A 19,162-nucleotide genomic window follows, 5' to 3' on the forward strand; every position below is an offset into this window, starting at 1 on the left:
CAGGTTTATCCCGGGAGCAGACCCGGAGCAGGTTTATCCCGCAGCGCACCCGGAGCAGGTCTATCCCGCAGCGCACCCAGAGCAGGTTTATCCCGCAGCGCACCCGGAGCAGGATTATCCTGCAGCGCATCCTGAGCAGGATTATCCCGGGAGAGCACCCGGAGCAGGTCTATCCCGCAGCGCACCCGGAGCAGGTCTATCCCGGGAACAGACCCGGAGCAGGATTATCCTGGGAATCGTCCGGCCGCTGCAGGAGCGGTGGAATCGCCAATGACACAACCTCACGGTGACCCGCCGGGCAATTGTAACGTCCATGGAATTGATCGTGAGGAGCAGATCGGGTAGACGCATCGAGTCTCTTGCCCAGAGGAGGGGAGTGGAGAGGGGGGGGGGGAGGAACCAGGGGGCAGGGGTTTACGGTGGAGGGGGGGGAACCAGGGGGCAGAGGCCCAGAGTAGGGGAGTGGGGAACCAGGGGGCGGGGGGTCCAGAGGAGGGGAGTGGGGAACCAGGGGGCAGGGGCCCAGAGGAGGGGAGTGGGGAACCAGGGGGCAGGGGGTTACGGTAGGGGGGGGGGACCAGGGGGCAGGGGCCCAGAGTAGGGGAGTGGGGAACCAGGGGGCAGGGGGCCCAGAGGAGGGGAGTGGGGAACCAGGGGGCAGGGGCCCAGAGGAGGGGAGTGGGGAACCAGGGGGCAGGGGGTTGCGGTGGGGGAGGGGGGAGGAACCAGGGGGCAGGGGTTTACGGTGGAGGGGGGAGGAGAACCAGGGGGCAGGGGTTTGCGGTGAGGGGGTGGAGAACCAGGGGGCAGGGGCCCAGAGTAGGGGAGTGGGGAACCAGGGGGAAGGGGGTTACGGTGGAGGGGGGGGGGAACCAGAGGGCAGGGGTTTACGGTGGAGGGGGGAACCAGGGGGCAGGGGGTTACGGTGGAGGGGTGGGGGGCTTATTCTGGGAAAGCACCCGCTGCCGGTGTACCGGTTCCACTTTCTCGCAGGTCTGAGTGATGGCGCGGACACCACCATACTGTGTGACTCTGTGACTCCAATGCTCCGGACGCGGCTTTATGTCCAGACATAACGTCGGGGAATGGGAAGGGGACGGGGAATGGGAAGGGGACGGGGAATGGGAAGGGGACGGGGAATGGGAAGGGGACGGGGAATGGGAAGGGGACGGGGAATGGGAAGGGGACGGCGAGGGGAAGGGGACGGGACGGGGAGGGGAAGGGCACGGGGATGGGGAATGGGACGCATCGACCATCGATCTCTCTAGTTATATTTCATTCCAGTTATATTGATGCTATTACCTAAAATGTGATAATTTGATGTCCTTGCCGTTAGATTGTAATCGACAATAGACAATAGGTGCAGGAGGAGGCCATTCGGCCCTTCGAGCCTGTACGCACCGCCATTCAATGTGATCATGGCTGATCATTCTCAATCAGTACCCCGTTCCTACCTTCTCCCCATACCCCCCTGACTCCGCTATCCTTAAGAGCTCTATCCAGCTCTCTCTTGAATGCATTCAGCGAATTGGCCTCCACTGCCTTCTGAGGCAGAGAATTCCACAGATTCACAACTCTCTGACTGAAAATGTTTTTCCTCATCTCAGTTCTAAATGGCCTACCCCTTATTCTTAAACTGTGGCCCCTTGTTCTGGACTCCCCCAACATTGGGAACACGTTTCCTGCCTCTAACGTGTCCAACCCCTTAATAATCTTATACGTTTCGATAAGATCTCGTCTCATCCTTCTAAATGTATTTGAGGAACACGAGGTTTTCCTCCAGTTCCCTCCAAGTTTACTCCTAAACATCGGCAAGACCAAGTGTTGGGTAGGCGACCGTTTACCCAACACTTGCGCTCGGTCTGTCCAGGCCTGCTGGCTCTCCCATCTTACCTCCCCTTCCCATCCCCGACACTAACCTTTCTGTTCTGGGCTTCCTCCATTACCAGAGTGAGGCTTAGATAGCATTGGTATCAACATGAAGGAACTAATGTACCTCCCCGCCCTCTCTTCCCTGTACCCCATTTGGATTTGCACCCTTTTGTCCCCTTCTCCCCCCCCCCCACCCGCACCTCTATCCCCCTCCCCCACCCGCACCTCTATCCCCCTCCCCCACATCTATCCCCCTCCCCCACCTCTATCCCCCTCCCCACCTCTACCCCCTCCCCCACCTCTACCCCCTCCCCCACCTCTACCCCCTCCCCACCTCTATCCCCCTCCCCCACCCGCACCTCTATCCCCCTCCCCACCTCAACCCCCTCCCCCACCTCTACCCCCTCCCCACCTCTATCCCCCTCCCCCACCCGCACCTCTATCCCACCTCCCCACCCGCACCTCTATCCCCCTCCCCCACATCTATCCCACTCCCCCACCTCTATCCCACTCCCCACCTCAACCCCTTCCCCCACCTCTACCCCCTCCCCACCTCTATCCCCTCCCCCACCCGCACCTCTATCCCACCTCCCCACCCGCACCTCTATCCCGCTCCCCACCTCTATCCCCCTCCCCTACCTCTACGCCCCTCCCCTACCTCTAACCCCCTCCCCACCTCTATCCCCCACCCGCACCTCTACCCCCTCCCCTCCTCTATCCCCCTCCCCCACCTCTATCCCCCTCCCCCACCCGCACCTCTACCCCTCCCCTCCTCTATCCCCCTCCCACACCTCTATCCCCCTCCCACACCTCTATCCCCCTCCCACACCTCTATCCCCCTCCCCTACCTCTATCCCCCTCCCCACCTCTAACCCCCACCCGTACCTCTACCCCCCTCCCCCACTCTATCCCCCTCCCCTACCTCTACCCCCCTCCCCACCTCTAACCCCCTCCCCCACCTCTATCCCCCACCCACACCTCTATCCCCCTCCCCCACCTCTATCCCCCTCCCCCACCTCTATCCCCCTCCCCCACCTCTATCCCCCTCCCCCACCTCTATCCCCCACCCGCACCTCTATCCCGTCCTCCAGCGTCACATTTCTCTCAGCTTCTCTCCATATGTCACGCTTTCACGTCTGGCTTTGACCATTTGCTCCCCGGCTCTACCTGTCACTCGCCGGGCTTTGCCCCACCCATCCTCTTCCAGCTTTCTCTCCCCATCTCCCTTGAGAGGTTCACCACGTTCTCCACAGATGGCGTCCGATCCGCTGAGTTACTCCAGCACACAGTGTCTTTTTCAGCATTCCCAGACCATGCCCGGAGCCTCCCCCCACAGATGCTGCTCGACTTGCTGAGTGCAGCCCGCAGCACCTGGGGCATCGGGGAGTGGAGGGATTCCGGCGCCGGTCTCGGCCAATGAGTCCCTGCGCACCAAACCCCCACCTCCGGCAGACCGGCTCAGCGAGGGGCTGGGTGGCCGCTCCCCGGCGGCTGGAGTGGGTTGCAGGGGAGGGGAGAGAGCTGGAGAGGCATGGATGGAGAGAGCGTGAGCAGACACCGAGAAAGGGAGGGAGAGAGAGAGAGAGAGAGAAAGAGGGCTGGGGGATGGGAGATAGAGAGGGCGGGGTGGGGGAGAAAAAGGAGAGGGAGAGACAGATAGACGCCCTCTGGTCACTGTGAGAGTACAAATGGGCTCAAACCAGAAACTGGTTCAAGTGAAAGTCTCGTTTATTGCACTGAAATGGAATTAAACTGGAGGTGGCGCAGAACACAGCCGGACACACTCCCTCCCCCCATCCCACACCCTCGCCCCCTCCCTCACACCTCCCCCCCCCATCACACACCCTCCCCCCCCCCCCATCCCACACCCTCCCCATCCTCCACACAGGGCTGTTTTTACAGCATTATGGGGCCCCGGGCAAAGCAGTGTACTGGGGCCCCCACCGTTACTCTCCTCCACCCCCCTTTACATACCAGCCCTCCCCTGTCGTGCCGGCGAAAAGCTCTTACCGAAAAGCACTTAGCGATGGACTTAGGGTGCTACATTGTGGCGAAAAGTACTTACAGATCGCTGTGAGAAGCACTTAGGGATGGAAAATGTTGCGAAAAAAGCACTTATTGAACCTACATTTTTAAAGTAGTATTTATTTATTGCAAGTCACTTAACATACACAGATCAGCATGGGGCCCCTATGCTCGTGGGGGCCCCGGGCAAGTGCCCATCAGGCCCATGCGTTAAGACGGCCCCCCCCTCCCACATCCACACCCTCGCCACACCAGCCCCCCCCACTTTCCCAACCGTTGCCACCTTCCCTTCCCTCCCTCATTCACTCGCTTTCCACCACTCCCCACCCTCTCTATCCCCTGCCCCTCCAACCCCTCATAATCCCCACCCTCACTATCTCCCACTCACTATCCCCTGCCCCTCATTATCCCCATCCTCACTAGTTCCCCTCATAATCCCCACCCTCACTATCCCCTGCCCATAATCCCCATCCTCACTAGCCCCCCTCATAATCCCCATCTCACTATCTCCCCCCCTCATAACCCCCACCGTCACTATCTCCCCCTCACACTATCCCCTGACCCTCATAATCCCCACCCTCACTCAATCCCCGCCCTCATTCTCACTCATCTAACATCCCCTCCCCCTCCCGCACCGTCACTATCTCCCTCTTCACTCTCTCCCTCCCTCCCTCACACTCCACTCCGACTCCCCATCCTGTCCCTTCTTATTTCCCTGCCCCACTGATTCTCTTCCTCCCTCATTGCCCCCTTGTCCCTCCCTCTGTCTCCTCACCCCCACTCCATCTCCCCCTTGTCCCTCCCTCTCTGTCTCCTCACCCCCTCTCTCTCTCCCCGTGTCCCCACCCCTACTCTCCCTCCTTCCCTCCCCTCTCTGTCTCCCCACCCCCACTCTCTCTCCCCGTGTCCCCACCCCTTCTCCCTCCCTCCCTCCCTCCCCCCCTCCCTCTCCCCGTGTCCCCACCCCTACTCTCCCTCCCTCCCTCCCCTCTCTGTCTCCCCACCCCCACTCTCTCTCCCCGTGTCCCCACCCCTTCTCCCTCCCTCCCTCCCTCCCCCCTCCCTCTCCCCGTGTCCCCACCCCTACTCTCCCCCGGCCGTTCCCTGCTCCCCGTTGGTGAACTGCCGCAGCACCATGCGGGAGTAGCAGCCGCCGAGCTCCATCAGCTGAGAGTGCGAGCCCTGCTCCACCACACGGCCGCCCTCCAGCACCACGATCCTGTCCGCCTGTTGCACCGTCTTCAGCCGATGGGCGATCACCAGCGCTGTGGCCGCCGGCTCACTCGCCAGGGCCCGCTGGATCTGCGGGAAAGCGGAGCTTAGTCAGAGGTACCTGCGGCCACCCCAACCCCGCCCGTACCAATCCGCCACCCGCCCGGTGCCGGTCCACATCAGCCCGGCCACTGGTGGACACTGAGTCGCGCTGGGAGGAGGAGGACAGTTTGATCAACTGGCCTTTAAACGACTCTTACATGTCAGACAACAACTGCTCCCAGCTTCTACCTGTTTACGTTGTTAGCTTCACTCTAATTCATACATTCCCGCAAAGTCCAGCATTCTGTCTATTCAAAACGATCTTAATATTCCATATTTTATTTTCATATTTCAGATACAGCCTTTTCGGCCCACCAAGTCCACGCCGCCCAGCGATCCCCGCACATTAACACTATCCTACACACACTAGGGACAATTTTTACATTTACCCAGTCAATTAACCTACATACCTAATACTGACGGAGAAACCAAGGAAATGCAGACGCCGGATTTTATAATAGGACACAAAGTGCTGATTAACTCAGCGGGTCAGGCAGCATCTGTGGAGAACATGGATAGGTGACGTTTCACAGAGTGCTGGAGTAACTCAGCGGGTCAGGCAGCATCTGTGGGGAACATGGACAGGTGACGTTTCACAGAGTGCTGGAGTAACTCAGCACTCCCCCCTGGATAGGTGGGTGGTGATGGATAGGATAGGTGATGCTTCGGGTTGGTTTCAGTCTGTGGGGGTGCGGGAGAAAGTTGGAAGAGAGGAGGTGATAGAACAAAGCGTGGCAGGTAATAAGTGAACAAATACAATGTTTTGTTTTTGGATAGGTAGATGGTTATCATAAAGGGCCGAGGTTAAAGCAGAAGGCGTGAGATAAAATGAGATAAAATGATTAAAGAGTTGTGAATTGTGAAACTGGAGGAAGGAATGTTAATGGAGGGTGAGGAGAGAAATAGGTGCGAGTCCAGGTGGCGCACTGGGGAGGGGGGAGAATGGGGAGGGGGTGTTTGCTTGAGGTTACTTAATTGGAAATTTCAATGTTCTACCATTGGGCTGTAAGCTAGCCAAGCAGAATACGAGGTGCTGTTCCTCCAGTTTGTGTGTGACCTCACTCTGGCAATGGAGGAGGCCCAGGACAGAAAGGTCAATGTGGGAATGTGGCTATAGAAACATTGTCACTACGTAAAACAGTAAATATAGTAAGAACAACAGAGAAATGTGAGTTAATGCATTTTGGGAAGTCTAACATGGGCAGGACCTATGCAGTGAATGGTAGGGCTCAGGGAGTGTTGAAGAGCAGAGGGATTTAGGATTGCAGGTGCATGGTTCCTTGAAGACGGAGTTGCAGGTAGATAGCATGGTCAAAAAGGCGTTTGGCACATTGGCCTTGATCAGTCAGAGTACTGAATATAGATTTATTCACAAAATGCTGGAGTAACTCAGCAGGTCAGGCAGCATATCATATCATATCATATATATACAGCCGGAAACAGGTCTTTTCGGCCCTCCAAGTCCGTGCCGCCCAGTGATCCCCATACATTAACACTATCCTACACCCACTAGGGACAATTTTTACATTTACCCAGCCAATTAAACTACATACCTGTACGTCTTTGGAGTGTGGGAGGAAACCGAAGATCTCGGAGAAAACCCACGCAGGTCACGGGGAGAACGTACAAACTCCTTACAGTGCAGCACCCGTAGTCAGGATCGAACCTGAGTCTCCGGCGCTGCATTCTCTGTAAAGCAGCAACTCTACCGCTGCGCTACCGTGCCGCCCGGGAGAGAAGGAATGGGTGACGTTTCGGGTCGAGACCCTTCTTCAGACTGATGTCAGGGGGGCGGGACAAAGGAAGGATATAGGTGGAGACAGGAAGATAGAGGGAGATCTGGGAAGGAGGAGGGGAAGGGAGGGACAGAGGAGCTATCTAAAGATGGAGAAGTCAAAGTTCATACCACCGGGCTGCAAACTGCCCAGGCGGAATATGAGGTGCTGTTCCTCCAATTTCCGGTGGGCCTCACTATGGCACTGGAGGAAGCCCATGACAGAAAGGTCAGACTGGGAATGGGAGGGGGAGTTAAAGTGCTCGGCCACCGGGAGATCAGTTGCGTTAATGCGGACCGAGCGCAGGTGTTCAGCGAAGCGATCGCCGAGCCTGCGCTTGGTTTCGCCGATGTAAATAAGTTGACATCTAGAGCAGCGGATGCAATAGATGAGGTTGGAGGAGGTGCAGGTGAACCTTTGTCTCACCTGGAAAGACTGTTTGGGTCCTTGGATGGAGTTGAGGGGGGAGGTAAAGGGACAGGTGTTGCATCTCGTGCGGTTGCAGGGGAACGTGCCCGGGGTTGGGGTGGTTTGGGTAGGAAGGGACGAGTGGACCAGGGAGTTACGGAGGGAACGGTCTCTGTGGAACGCAGAGAGGGGAGGGGATGGGAAGATATGGCCAGTGGTGGGGTCCCGTTGTAGGTGACGGAAATGTTGATGGATGATCTGTTGGATCCGCTGGCTGGTGGGGTGGAAGGTGAGAACGAGGGGGATTCTGTCCTTGTTGCGAGTGGGGGGAGGGGGAGCAAGAGCAGAGCTGCGGGATGTAGAAGAGACCCTAGTGAGAGCCTCATCTATAATGGAGGAGGGGAAGCCCCGTTTCCTGAAGAACGAGGACATCTCGGAAGCCCTAGTGTGAAACACCTCATCCCGGGCACAGATGCGGCGTAGACGGAGGAATTGGGAGTAGGGGATAGACTTTTTGCAGGGGACCGGGTGGGAAGAAGTGTATTGAATATAGAAGTTGGCAGGTCATGTTGCAGTTTTATGAGATGTTGGTGAGGCCACATTTAGAGTATTGTGTTCAGTTCTGGGCACCATGTTACAGAAAAGATGTTGTTAAGCTGGAAAGGGTACAGAGAAAATGTATCAGGAATTTGCCAGGACTAGAGGGTGTGAGCTATAGGGGGAGGTTTAGTAGGCTGGGACTCTATTCCATGGAGTGCAGAAGGCTGAGGTGATCTTCTATGTATAAAATCATGAGAGGAATAGATCGGGTAGAGGCACAGTATCTTCCCTGGAGTAGGTAAATTGAGGGTCAGAGGATATAGGTTTAAGTTGAAGGGAAAAGATTAAATAGGAACCTGAGGGGTATCTTTTTCACACAGTGGGTGTCTGGAACGAGTGCCAGAGGAGGTAGTTTCGGCAGCGACTATCCCAACGTTTAAGAAACAGTTAGACAGGTACATGGATAGGTGAGGTTTGGAGGGATATGGGCCAAACATGGGCAGGTGGAATGAGTGTGGCTGGAACATGTTCAAAAGATCATGTGATAGGAGCAGAATTAGGCCATTTGGCCCATCAAGTCTACTCCACTATTCATTCATGGCTGATACTGTATATCTCTCCCTCCTAACCTTACTCTCCCGCCTTCTCCCCGTAACTTCTATGATCCTTACTAAGAATCTATCCATCTCTGCCTTAAATATATCCACTGACAGGGCCTCCACAGCTTCGTGTGGCATAGAATTCAACAGATTTACTGCCCCCTGACTAAAGACATTTCTCCTCATCCCATTCCTAAAAGAACGTCCTTTAATTCTGTGGCTATTGCCTCTAGTCCTGGACTCTCCCACTAGTGGAAACATCCTCTCCACATCCACTCTATCCAAGCTTCTCACTATTCTGTACATTTCAATGAGATCCCGGCGTGGGCAAGTTGGGTTGAAGGACCTGTCTCCATACTGCATCACTGCTATAACTAGTAAAACTATCCCAAAAAAACTAATAACTATGTTGAGATACTATGTTGACCACCTAAATGGTAATGGTTGGTGGGGAAGGCAGAGCAGGTGGGTGGAGGTGGATGAGGGTGGTGGTGGGAGTGAGCGAGTGGGGGCGGGGGAAGGGTTGGGGCAATGGGTAATGGTGGGAGGGAAGCAGGTGGATGAGGGGGGGGGGGGTGAGGTGAGCGGGTGGGGTGGGAGATGGGTTGGGGGTGATGGCCGGGGCTGGGTGGTGGGCAGCTGGTGGATGAGGGGAGGGGGTGAGCGGGTGGGGGTAGGGGATGGGTTGGGGGTGATGTCCGGGGCTGGGTGGGCAGCAGGTGGATGATGAGGGGGGGGGGAGAAGGTGAGCGGGTGGAGGTGGGGGATGGGTTGGGGGGGAATGTCCGGGGCTGGGTGGGCAGCAGGTGGATGAGGGGGGGGGGGAGGTGAGCGGGTGGAGGTGGGGGATGGGTTGGGGGGGGGAATGTCCGGGGCTGGGTGGGCAGCAGGTGGATGAGGGGAGGGGTGACGTGAGCGGGGGGGGGAGGGGCAGGGGAAGAGTTGGGGGTGATGTCTGGGGTTCGGTGGTGGTGGGTGGGGAGGGGCAGCGGGTGGGTGGGGTTTGGTGTGGAGGTGGGTGGGCAGCAGGTGGATGATGCGGGGGGGGTTGGGGTGGGAATGAGCGGGTGGGGGAAGGGTGGGGGTGGTGTTCCGGGTTCGGTGGTGGTGGGTGGGGTGGGGGAGCGGGTGGGTGGGGGAGGTGGATGGGGTACAGGTGAGTGTGGAGGTGGATGGGGTAAAGGTGAGTGGGGGGGTGGATGGGGTACAAGTGAGTGTGGAGGTGGATGGGGTACAGGTGAGTGGGGGGGTGGGTGGGGGAGCAGGTGGGTGGGGGAGATGGATGGGGTACAGGTGAGTGGGAGGTGGATGGGGTACAGGTGAGTGGGGGGGGTGGGTGAGCGTAGTAGAAGAGACAACAGTGTGACGGAACTGACGGTGCATGTTCCCTGGAGCTCAGCCCACGTTGACATGCACACGGTGACTGAGCGGAGGGCGCACTGCGGGCAGGCGGCAGCTGCTCACCGATAGCTCGGTGTGTGTGTCCAGGGAGCTGGTGGCCTCGTCCAGGACCAGAATCCGCGGTTGCCGCACCAGGGCGCGAGCGATGGCGATCCGTTGCTTCTGTCCCGCCGAGATCAGCCCGCCGGACTCGCCCACATCTGCTCAACGGAGAGACGCCATTACCAACAACACAGAGTGTCCTCACCCACAGAGTGCAGTCCCCAGTGGAGCTCTCTCTATAAGGGGGTCTTCCCCCTTTACATTGGGGACCAGGGGTGGAGAGTTTTGCACAGGGCTGTGGTGTGCAATAAATATTTGACACAGTTCACCGACTCGCCAGCCGCCTGTAAATTCAGCGGCGAGACCGTGTTCCACGTGTATATGGAGTGTGAGAGGTTGCACGAATATCTGAAGGGGCTGCTCCTCAAGTATTGGTTGCATTTTAGTCCCACAAGGCAGGGAATGGGGAGGGTGGGATGTCCCTGTCAGTCTGGTCCTGGGCCTGGCCAAGTTGGCCATCCACGGGTCCAGTAGCGGCTAGTCGATGGTCCCACCAGAGTCGGCTGCCAGCCCTTCTTCCGGGCCTATGACTGTGCTCGCGTGGCCCTGGAGAGGGAACACGTGGTGTCCACGGGGACTCTCGAGGCCTTCCGTGAACGCTGGTCTCCGCGGGGGGGGGGGGGGGGGTGAGTGCATTCTAGATACAGATGGCAGTATTGTATTATACTGATTGCCTGATGTAATGCGACTACTGAAAGTCTTTGTACCTTCTGACACTGTAAATTGCAAATACTGAATAAAGTCCTTGTAAAGAAGGAAACAAAAGATGGCGATCGTGTGGACGGCGTGTGTCCCACAGACCTCGAGGCCACACGACAGCGTAAACAATGCCACTGCGGCTGCAGCGTTCACAGCAGAGACGGCACCATCCCTAGAGCACAAGACCCTGGTGATGCCCACACTGGGACTGTAGTGATCACACCCTGGTGAGCTGCACAGTAGGACTGTAGTGATCAGACCCTGGTGAGCTGCACACTGGGACTGTAGTGATCACACCCTGGTGAGCTGCACACTAGGACTGTAGTGATCAGACCCTAGTGAGCTGCACACTAGGACTATAGTGATCACACCCTGGTGAACTGCACACTAAGGCTGTAGTGATCAGACCCTGGTGAGCTGCACACTAGGACGAGAGTGATCACACCCTGGTGAACTGCACACTGGGACTGTAGTGATCACACCCTGGTGAGCTGCACACTAGGACTGTAGTGATCAGACCCTGGTGAGCTGCACACTGGGACTGTAGTGATCACACCCTGGTGAGCTGCACACTAGGACTGTAGTGATCAGACCCTGGTGAGCTGCACACTAGGACGATCGTGATCACACCCTGGTGAACTGCACACTAAGGCTGTAGTGACTGGACCATGGTGACTGCCACGCTGGTATAGTAATCAGACCCTGGTGACCTAGTTTACCGGCTCCACCTGCTGCTGCCGTGCCCCCTTGTGCCCTGCACCCGGCAGTGGGCAGTGCCAGGGTGCTGCAGTCAGGAGGGCTCCCTGCCCCCTTGTGCCCTGCACCCGGCAGTGGGCAGTGCCAGGGTGCTGCAGTCAGGACGGCTCCCTGCCCCCTCTCCCTATCCACGGAGCGCTGTGACTGTACCTGTGTCGAAGCCCTGGTCCATCGTCTCGATGAAGTCTCGTGCGCTGGCACTCTGGGCAGCGGCCGCCACGTCTGCCTCTGGGCAGTGCTCCAGCCCATAGCGGATGTTGTCCCGTACCGATAGGGCAAAGAGTGTCGGCTCCTGCCCCACCAGTGCCACCTGTGGAGAACACACAGCAGCTGCCTCAAGGAGCTGGCACCATAGGGGCCCAGTGTACACCTGGCACATGAGGGTAGCACTGAGTGTACACATGTCACATGGGAGCACACTGTGTACACGTGTCACACCGGGGCACGCCTTGTACATGTGTCACACGGGGGGTGGCACTGAGTGTCCACGTGTCACATGGGAGCACACTGTGTACACATGTCACACGGGGGCACGCCTTGTACATGTGTCGCAAGGGGGGTGGCACTGAGTGTACACGTGTCACACGGGAGCACACTGTGTACATGTGTCAGACGGGGCACACTGAGTACACGTGGCACACGGGGGTACGCCTTGTACATGTGTCACACGGGGGTAGCAATGGCTATACCAGTGTCACATGGGAACACATTGTATACACGTGTCACATGGAGGGTGGCATCGAGTGTAGACGTGTCGTACGGGAGCACACTGTACGCACACGTCACATGGAGGGTGGCATTGAGTATATATGTCAGACGGGCACACTATACACGTGTCACATATGGGGTGGCACTGAGTACACTTGTCACAATGGGGGGCACACTGTGTACATGAATTACAAGGGGGGAACACTGTACACATGTCTCACAGGGCACTGTGTACACGTGTCATATGGGGTACACTGTGTACACGTGTCACATGTTGGCTATGTGTGCTTAAATGTGTCACACTGAATGTCTACACGGATACATAGAAGCAGAGAAACATAGAAAATAGGTGCAGGAGGAGGCCATTTGGCCCATCGAGCCAGCACCACCATTCATTGTGATCATGGCTGATCATCCACAATCAGTAACCAGTGCCTGCCTTCGCCCCATATCCCTTGATTCCACTAGCCCCTAGAGCTCTATCTAACTCTCTTTTAAATTCATCCAGTGAATTGGCCTCCACTGCCTTCTGTGGCAGAGAATTCCACAAATTCACAACTCTGGGTGAAAAAGTTACTTCTCACCTCAGTTTTAAATGGCCTCCCCTTTATTCTTAAACTGTGTCCCTTGGTTCTGGACTCCCCCAACATTGGGAACATTGATCTAGCTTGTCTAGTCCTTTTATAATTTTATACGTCTCTATAAGATCCCCTCTCATTCTTCTAAACTTCAGTGAATACCAGCATAGTCTTTCCAATCTTTCCTCATATGACAGTCCCGCCATCCCAGGGATCAATCTCGTGAACCTACGCTGCACTGTCTTAATAGCAAGGACGTCCTTCCTTAAATTAGGAGACCAAAACTGTACACAATACTCCAGATGTGGTCTTACCAGTGCCCTATACAACTGCTGAAGGACTTCTTTGCTCCTGTACTCAAATCCTCTCGTTATGAATAGACAATAGACAATAGGTGCAGGAGTAGGCCATTCAGCCCTTCGAGCCAGCACCGCCATTCAATGCGATCATGGCTGATCACTCTCAATCAGTACCCCGTTCCTGCCTTCTCCCCATACCCCCTCACTCCGCTATCCTGAAAAGCTCTATCCAGCTCTCTCTTGAAAGCATCCAACGAACTGGCCTCCACTGCCTTCTGAGGCAGAGAATTCCACACCTTCACCACTCTCTGACTGAAAAAGTTCTTCCTCATCTCCGTTCTAAATGGCCTACCCCTTATTCTTAAACTGTGGCCCCTTGTTCTGGACTCCCCCAACATCGGGAACATGTTTCCTGCCTCTAATGTGTCCAATCCCCTAATTATCTTATATGTTTCAATAAGATCCCCCCTCATCCTTCTAAATTCCAGTGTATACAAGCCTAATTGCTCCAGCCTTTCAACATACGACAGTCCCGCTATTCCGGGAATCAACCTAGTGAACCTACGCTGCACGCCCTCAATAGCAAGAATATCCTTCCTCAAATTTGAAGACCAAAACTGCACACAGTACTCCAGGTGCGGTCTCACCAGGGCCCGGTACAACTGTAGAAGGACCTCTTTGCTCCTATACTCAACTCCTCTTGTTATGAAGGCCAACATTCCATTGGCTTTCTTCACTGCCTGCTGTACCTGCATGCTTCCTTTCAGTGACTGATGCACTAGGACACCCAGATCTCGTTGAACATCCCCTCTTCCTAACTTGACACCATTCAGATAATAATAATCTGCCTTTCTATTCTTACTTCCAAAGTGAATAACCTCACACTTATCTACATTAAACTGCATCTGCCATGTATCTGCCCACTCACACAACCTGTCCAAGTCACCCTGCAGCCTTATTGCATCTTCCTCACAATTCACACTTCCCCCCAGCTTAGTATCATCTGCAAATTTGCTAATGGTACTTTTAATCCCTTCATCTAAGTCATTAATGTATATCGTAAATAGCTGGGGTCCCAGCACCGAACCTTGTGGTACCCCACTGGTCACTGCCTGCCATTCCGAAAGGGACCCATTTATCCCCACTCTTTGCTTTCTGTCTGTCAACCAATTTTCTATCCATGTCAGTACCCTACCCCCAATACCATGTGCTCTAATTTTGCCCACTAATCTCCTATGTGGGACCTTGTCGAAGGCTTTCTGAAAGTCGAGGTACACCACATCCACTGACTCTCCCCTGTCAATTTTCCTAGTTACATCCTCAAAAAATTCCAGTAGATTTGTCAAGCATGATTTCCCCTTCGTAAATCCATGCTGACTCGGAATGATCCTGTTACTGCTATCCAAATGCTCAGCAATTTCGTCTTTTATAATTGACTCCAGCATCTTCCCCACCACTGATGTCAGACTAACTGGTCTATAATTACCCGTTTTCTCTCTCCCTCCTTTCTTAAAAAGTGGGATAACATTTGCTATCCTCCAATCCACAGGAACTGATCCTGAATCTATGGAACATTGAAAAATGATCTCCAATGCTTCCACTATTTCTAGAGCCACCTCCTTAAGTACCCTGGGAATCAGACCATCAGGCCCTGGGGATTTATCAGCCTTCAGTCCCATCAGTCTACCCAAAACCATTTCCTGCCTAATGTGGATTTCCTTCAGTTCCTCCATCACCCTAGGTTCTCCGGCCCCTAGAACATTTGGGAGATTGTGTGTATCCTCCTCAGTAAACACAGATCCAAAGTAACGGTTTAACTCGTCTGCCATTTCTTTGTTCCCCATAATAAATTCCCCTGCTTCTGTCTTCAAGGGACCCACATTGGCCTTGACTATTTTTTTCCTCTTCACGTACCTAAAAAAACTTTTGCTATCCTCCTTTATATTATTGGCTAGTTTACCCTCGTACCTCATCTTTTCTCCCCGTATTGCCTTTTTAGTTAACTTTTGTTGCTCTTTAAAAGAGACCCAATCCTCGGTCTTCCCACTCTTCTTTGCTATGTTATACTTCCTCTCCTTAATTTTTATGCTGTCCCTGACTTCCCTTGTCAGCCGCAGGTGTCTCTTACTCCCCTTAGAGTCTTTCCGCCTCTTTGGGATAAATTGATCCTGCAACCTCTGCATTATTCCCAGGAATACCTGCCATTGCTGTTCTACCATCTTCCCTGCTAGGGCCTCCTTCCAGTCAATTTTGGCCAGCTCCTGCCTCATGCCTCTGTAATCCCCTTTGCTATACTGTAATACCGACACTTCCGATTTTCCCTTCTGCCTTTCCATTTGCAGAGTAAAACTTATCATGTTGTGATCACTGCCTCCTAATGGCTCTTTTACCTCTAGTCCCCTTATCAGATCAGGATCATTACACAAGGCCAACATGCCATTAGCTTTCTTCACTGCCTGCTGTACCTGCACGCTTACTTTCAGTGACTGGTGTACAAGGACACCAAGGTCTCGTTGCACTTCCCCTTTACCTAATCTGACACCATTGAGATAATATTCTGCCTCCTTGTTTTTGCCGCCAAAGTGGATAACCTCACATTTATCTACATTATACTGCATCTGCCATGCATCTGCCACTCACTCAACCTGTCCAGGTCACCCTGCAACCTCCTAACATCCTCTTCACAGTTCACACTGTCACGCAGCTTTGTGTTATCCGCAAACGTGCTACTGTTACTTCTAATTCCATCATCCAAATCATTAATATATATGGTAAACAGTTGCGTCCCCAACACCAAGCATTGCGGCACTCCACTCACCATTTCTTTCTACTCTTTGCTTCCTGTCTGCCAACCAATTCTCTATCCATGTCAACACTCTACCCCCAATACCATGTGCTCTAATTTTGCTCACCAACCTCCCGTGTGGGACCTTATCAAAGGCTTTCTGAAAGTCTAGATACACTACATCCACTGGCTCTCCTTCATCCATTTAACTTGTCACGTCCTCAAAAAAATCCAGATTAGTCAAGCAGGATTTCCCCTCATAAATCCATGCTGACTTGAATCCTTTTACCGCTATCCAAATGCACCGTTATTACCTCTTTAATAATTGACTCCAGCATCTTCCCCACCACCGATATTAACTGGTCTATAATTACCCATTTTCTCTCTTGCTCCTTTCTTGAAAAGTGGGATAACATTAGCTACTCTCCAATCCACAGGAACTGATCCTGAATCTATTAAACATTGGAAAATGATCACCAATGCGTCCACGATTTCTTGAGCCACCTCCTTGAGTACCCTGGGATGTAGACCATCAGACCCTGGGGATTTATCAGCCTTCAGTCCCATCAGTCTACCCAATACTATTTCCCGCCTAATGCAAATTTCTTTCAGTTCCCCTGTTTCCTGAGATCCTCTGTCCACTAGTACATCTTGTTTGTGTCTTCCTTAGTGAAGACAGATCCGAAGTACCTGTTCAACTGTTCTGCCATTTCCTTGTTACCCATAATAATTTCACCCGTTTCTGCCTTCAATTGTCTTTAGTAATCTTGTTTGTCTTTACTAATCTTTTTCTCTTAACATACCTAAAGAAGCTTTCACTGTCCTTCTTTATATTCTTGGCCAGCTTCGCTTCGTATCTCATCTTTTCAGCCCGTATTGCCCTTTTTGCTATCTTCTGTTGTTCTTTGGAAGTTGCCCAATCCTCTGGCTTCCCGCTACTCTTTGCTATGTTATACATCTTTTCTTTCAGTTTTATTCCATCTCTAACTTCCCTTGTCAGCCACGGTTGCCTCTTACTCCCCTTAGAAGCTTTCTTCCTCTTTGGAATGTCACCAGATGGCACAGTGTGTACATGTATCACACAGGGGTCCTCCGTGTGTACGTGTGTTAAACAAGACACTGTCCACTCACCTCCCACTCACTGTCCTGAACCCCGTTCACTGTCCCTTGACACCCCCCCATGTTCCCTGACCCCTCACTGTCCCAGTATAACCCCCCTGTGTCCTGACCCTCACCGCCCCCTGACCGTCACTGCCCCCTGACCCTCACTGCCCCTGACCCTCACTGCCCCCTGACTCTCACTGCCCCCTGACCCTCACTGCCCCCTGACCCTCATAACCCCCTGACCCTCACCGCCCCCTGACCATCTAACCCCTGACTGTCACTGCCCCCTGATCCTCACTGCCCCCTGACCCTCACTGCCCCCTGACCCTCACTGACCCATGGCCCCTGACCCTCAATGCCCCTGACCCTCACTGCCCCCTGACCCTACTCCATGGCCCCTCACTGCCCCCTGATCCTCACTGCTCCCTGACCCTCACTGACCCATGGCCCCTGACCCTCAATGCCCCTGCCCCTCACTGCCCCCTGACACTGCTCCATGGCCCCTCACCCTCACCGCCCCCTGACCCTCTGCCCCGTGGCCCCTGACCCTCACTGCCCCCTGACACCACCCCATGGCCCCTGACCCTATCAAAAACCTCGGCATGATATTTGACTCTGCATTAAAATTTGATAAGCAAGTCAACGCTGTGGTAAAAGCCAGCTTCTTCCAACGTCGAACCATAGCTAAAATCAAACCTTTCCTCCAATTCGACGACACAGAAAAAATCATTCACGCTTTCATTTCCTCCCGCCTAGACTACTGCAACTCCCTATACACTGGGATCAGCCAATCTTCCCTGTCCCGCCTGCAACTGGTCCAAAACGCCGCAGCGAGACTCCTGACGGGTACCCGTAAAAGGGACCACATCACCCCGATTCTGGCCTCTCTCCACTGGCTCCCTGTACGGTACAGAATCAACTTCAAGCTCCTCCTATTCACGTATAAAGCCCTAAATGGACACTCCCCCCCCTACATCAAAAATCTTCTAACCCCCCTCTCTAACTCCAGGTCCCTCAGATCGGCCGACTTGGGGCTATTCACTATCCCGCGGTCTAGGCTTAAACTCAGGGGTGACCGCGCTTTTGCGGTTGCAGCTCCTAGACTGTGGAACAGCATCCCTCTCCCCATCAGAACTGCCCCCTCCATCGACTCCTTTAAGTCCAGGCTCAAAACATATTTCTACTCCCTAGCGTTTGAGGCTCATTGAGGAGGCGCTGTGAACTGTTTGCGTGCTACTGTATGTTTTCATTTTTTTTCTATTGGAACCTAATCAAATGTACAGCACTTTGGTCAACGTGGGTTGTTTTTAAATGTGCTATACAAATAAAATTGACTTGACTTGACTTGACTTGACTCACTGCCCCCTGACCCTCACTGCCCCATGACCCTCACTGCCCCCTGACCCTCTGCCCCATGGCCCCTGACCCTCACTGCACCCTGTGCCCCCTGACCTTGCTGTGGTAGTACTTGTGCTTGTACTCCTCGATGGGCCGCCCGTCCAGCAGGATGTGGCCGGACTGAGGCTCGTAGAAACGCTGCAGGAGACTGACACAGGTGGTCTTCCCCCCTCCTGAGGGTCCCACCAGGGCGGTCACCTCCCCGGCCCGCACCTCGAACGACACGTCCTGCAAACACAGAGGAAGAGTGAGCAATAGAACAAAGACCCCAATCCCTGCGATGTTGCCTGCAGTCCCTTGCCCAAGGATGGGTGACCCCCCCTCTCCCTCCCCCACTCCCTCCCTCTCCCCATCCCCCCTCACTCCCGGCAGGCTTTCATCAGGATCTGACCCATGGACCGGACCAGGAACTGGGAGGTGACCTGGGACACAACGATCAGTGTGCGAATGGGAAGTGGAGTTATCATGGCTGGCAGCTGGGAGAGCAGCTATTTGGCCCACCAAGTCCACTCCCCCATTCAATCATGCCTGATCTATCTTTCCCTTTTCATCCCATTCTCCTATCTTTGCCCCATAGGCCCTGCCAACCATACAAATCAAGAATCCATCTCTGACTTAAAAATATCCATTGATGGCCTCCACATCCTTCTGTGGCAATGAATTCCACAGATTCACCACCTTCTGACTGAAGAAATTCCTCCTCATCTCCTTCCTAAAGGAGCATCCTTTAATTCTGAGGCTATGACCTCTGGTCTGAGACTCTCCCATGAATGGAAGATCCTCTCCACATCCACGTTAT

The 19,162-nt window shown here is 54.3% G+C and overlaps 1 protein-coding gene and 1 pseudogene across 2 annotated transcripts in view; one reads left to right on the top strand and one right to left on the bottom strand.

The window, feature by feature from the left end:
• LOC144603211 (major histocompatibility complex class I-related protein 1-like) overlaps window positions 1-19,162 on the top strand; it is a 1,020,820-nt pseudogene that overhangs the window by 72,972 nt on the left and 928,686 nt on the right. The gene's annotated exons all lie outside the window — the stretch shown is intronic.
• The window catches only part of LOC144602556 (antigen peptide transporter 2-like), a 46,881-nt gene continuing 32,696 nt past the window's right edge, over window positions 4,978-19,162 (bottom strand). The window contains exons 10-13 of the mRNA XM_078415686.1: window positions 18,418-18,591; window positions 11,642-11,801; window positions 9,998-10,134; window positions 4,978-5,199 (exon numbers count right to left, since the gene is read on the bottom strand). Of these exons, the coding sequence (XP_078271812.1) occupies window positions 4,981-5,199; window positions 9,998-10,134; window positions 11,642-11,801; window positions 18,418-18,591 (690 nt within the window). The 3' untranslated portion in view covers window positions 4,978-4,980. The remainder of the gene's footprint in view (window positions 5,200-9,997; window positions 10,135-11,641; window positions 11,802-18,417; window positions 18,592-19,162) is intronic.

Source organism: Rhinoraja longicauda, chromosome 19, assembly GCF_053455715.1.
Source record: "Rhinoraja longicauda isolate Sanriku21f chromosome 19, sRhiLon1.1, whole genome shotgun sequence".
Classification (NCBI taxonomy): Eukaryota; Metazoa; Chordata; class Chondrichthyes; order Rajiformes; family Arhynchobatidae; genus Rhinoraja; species Rhinoraja longicauda.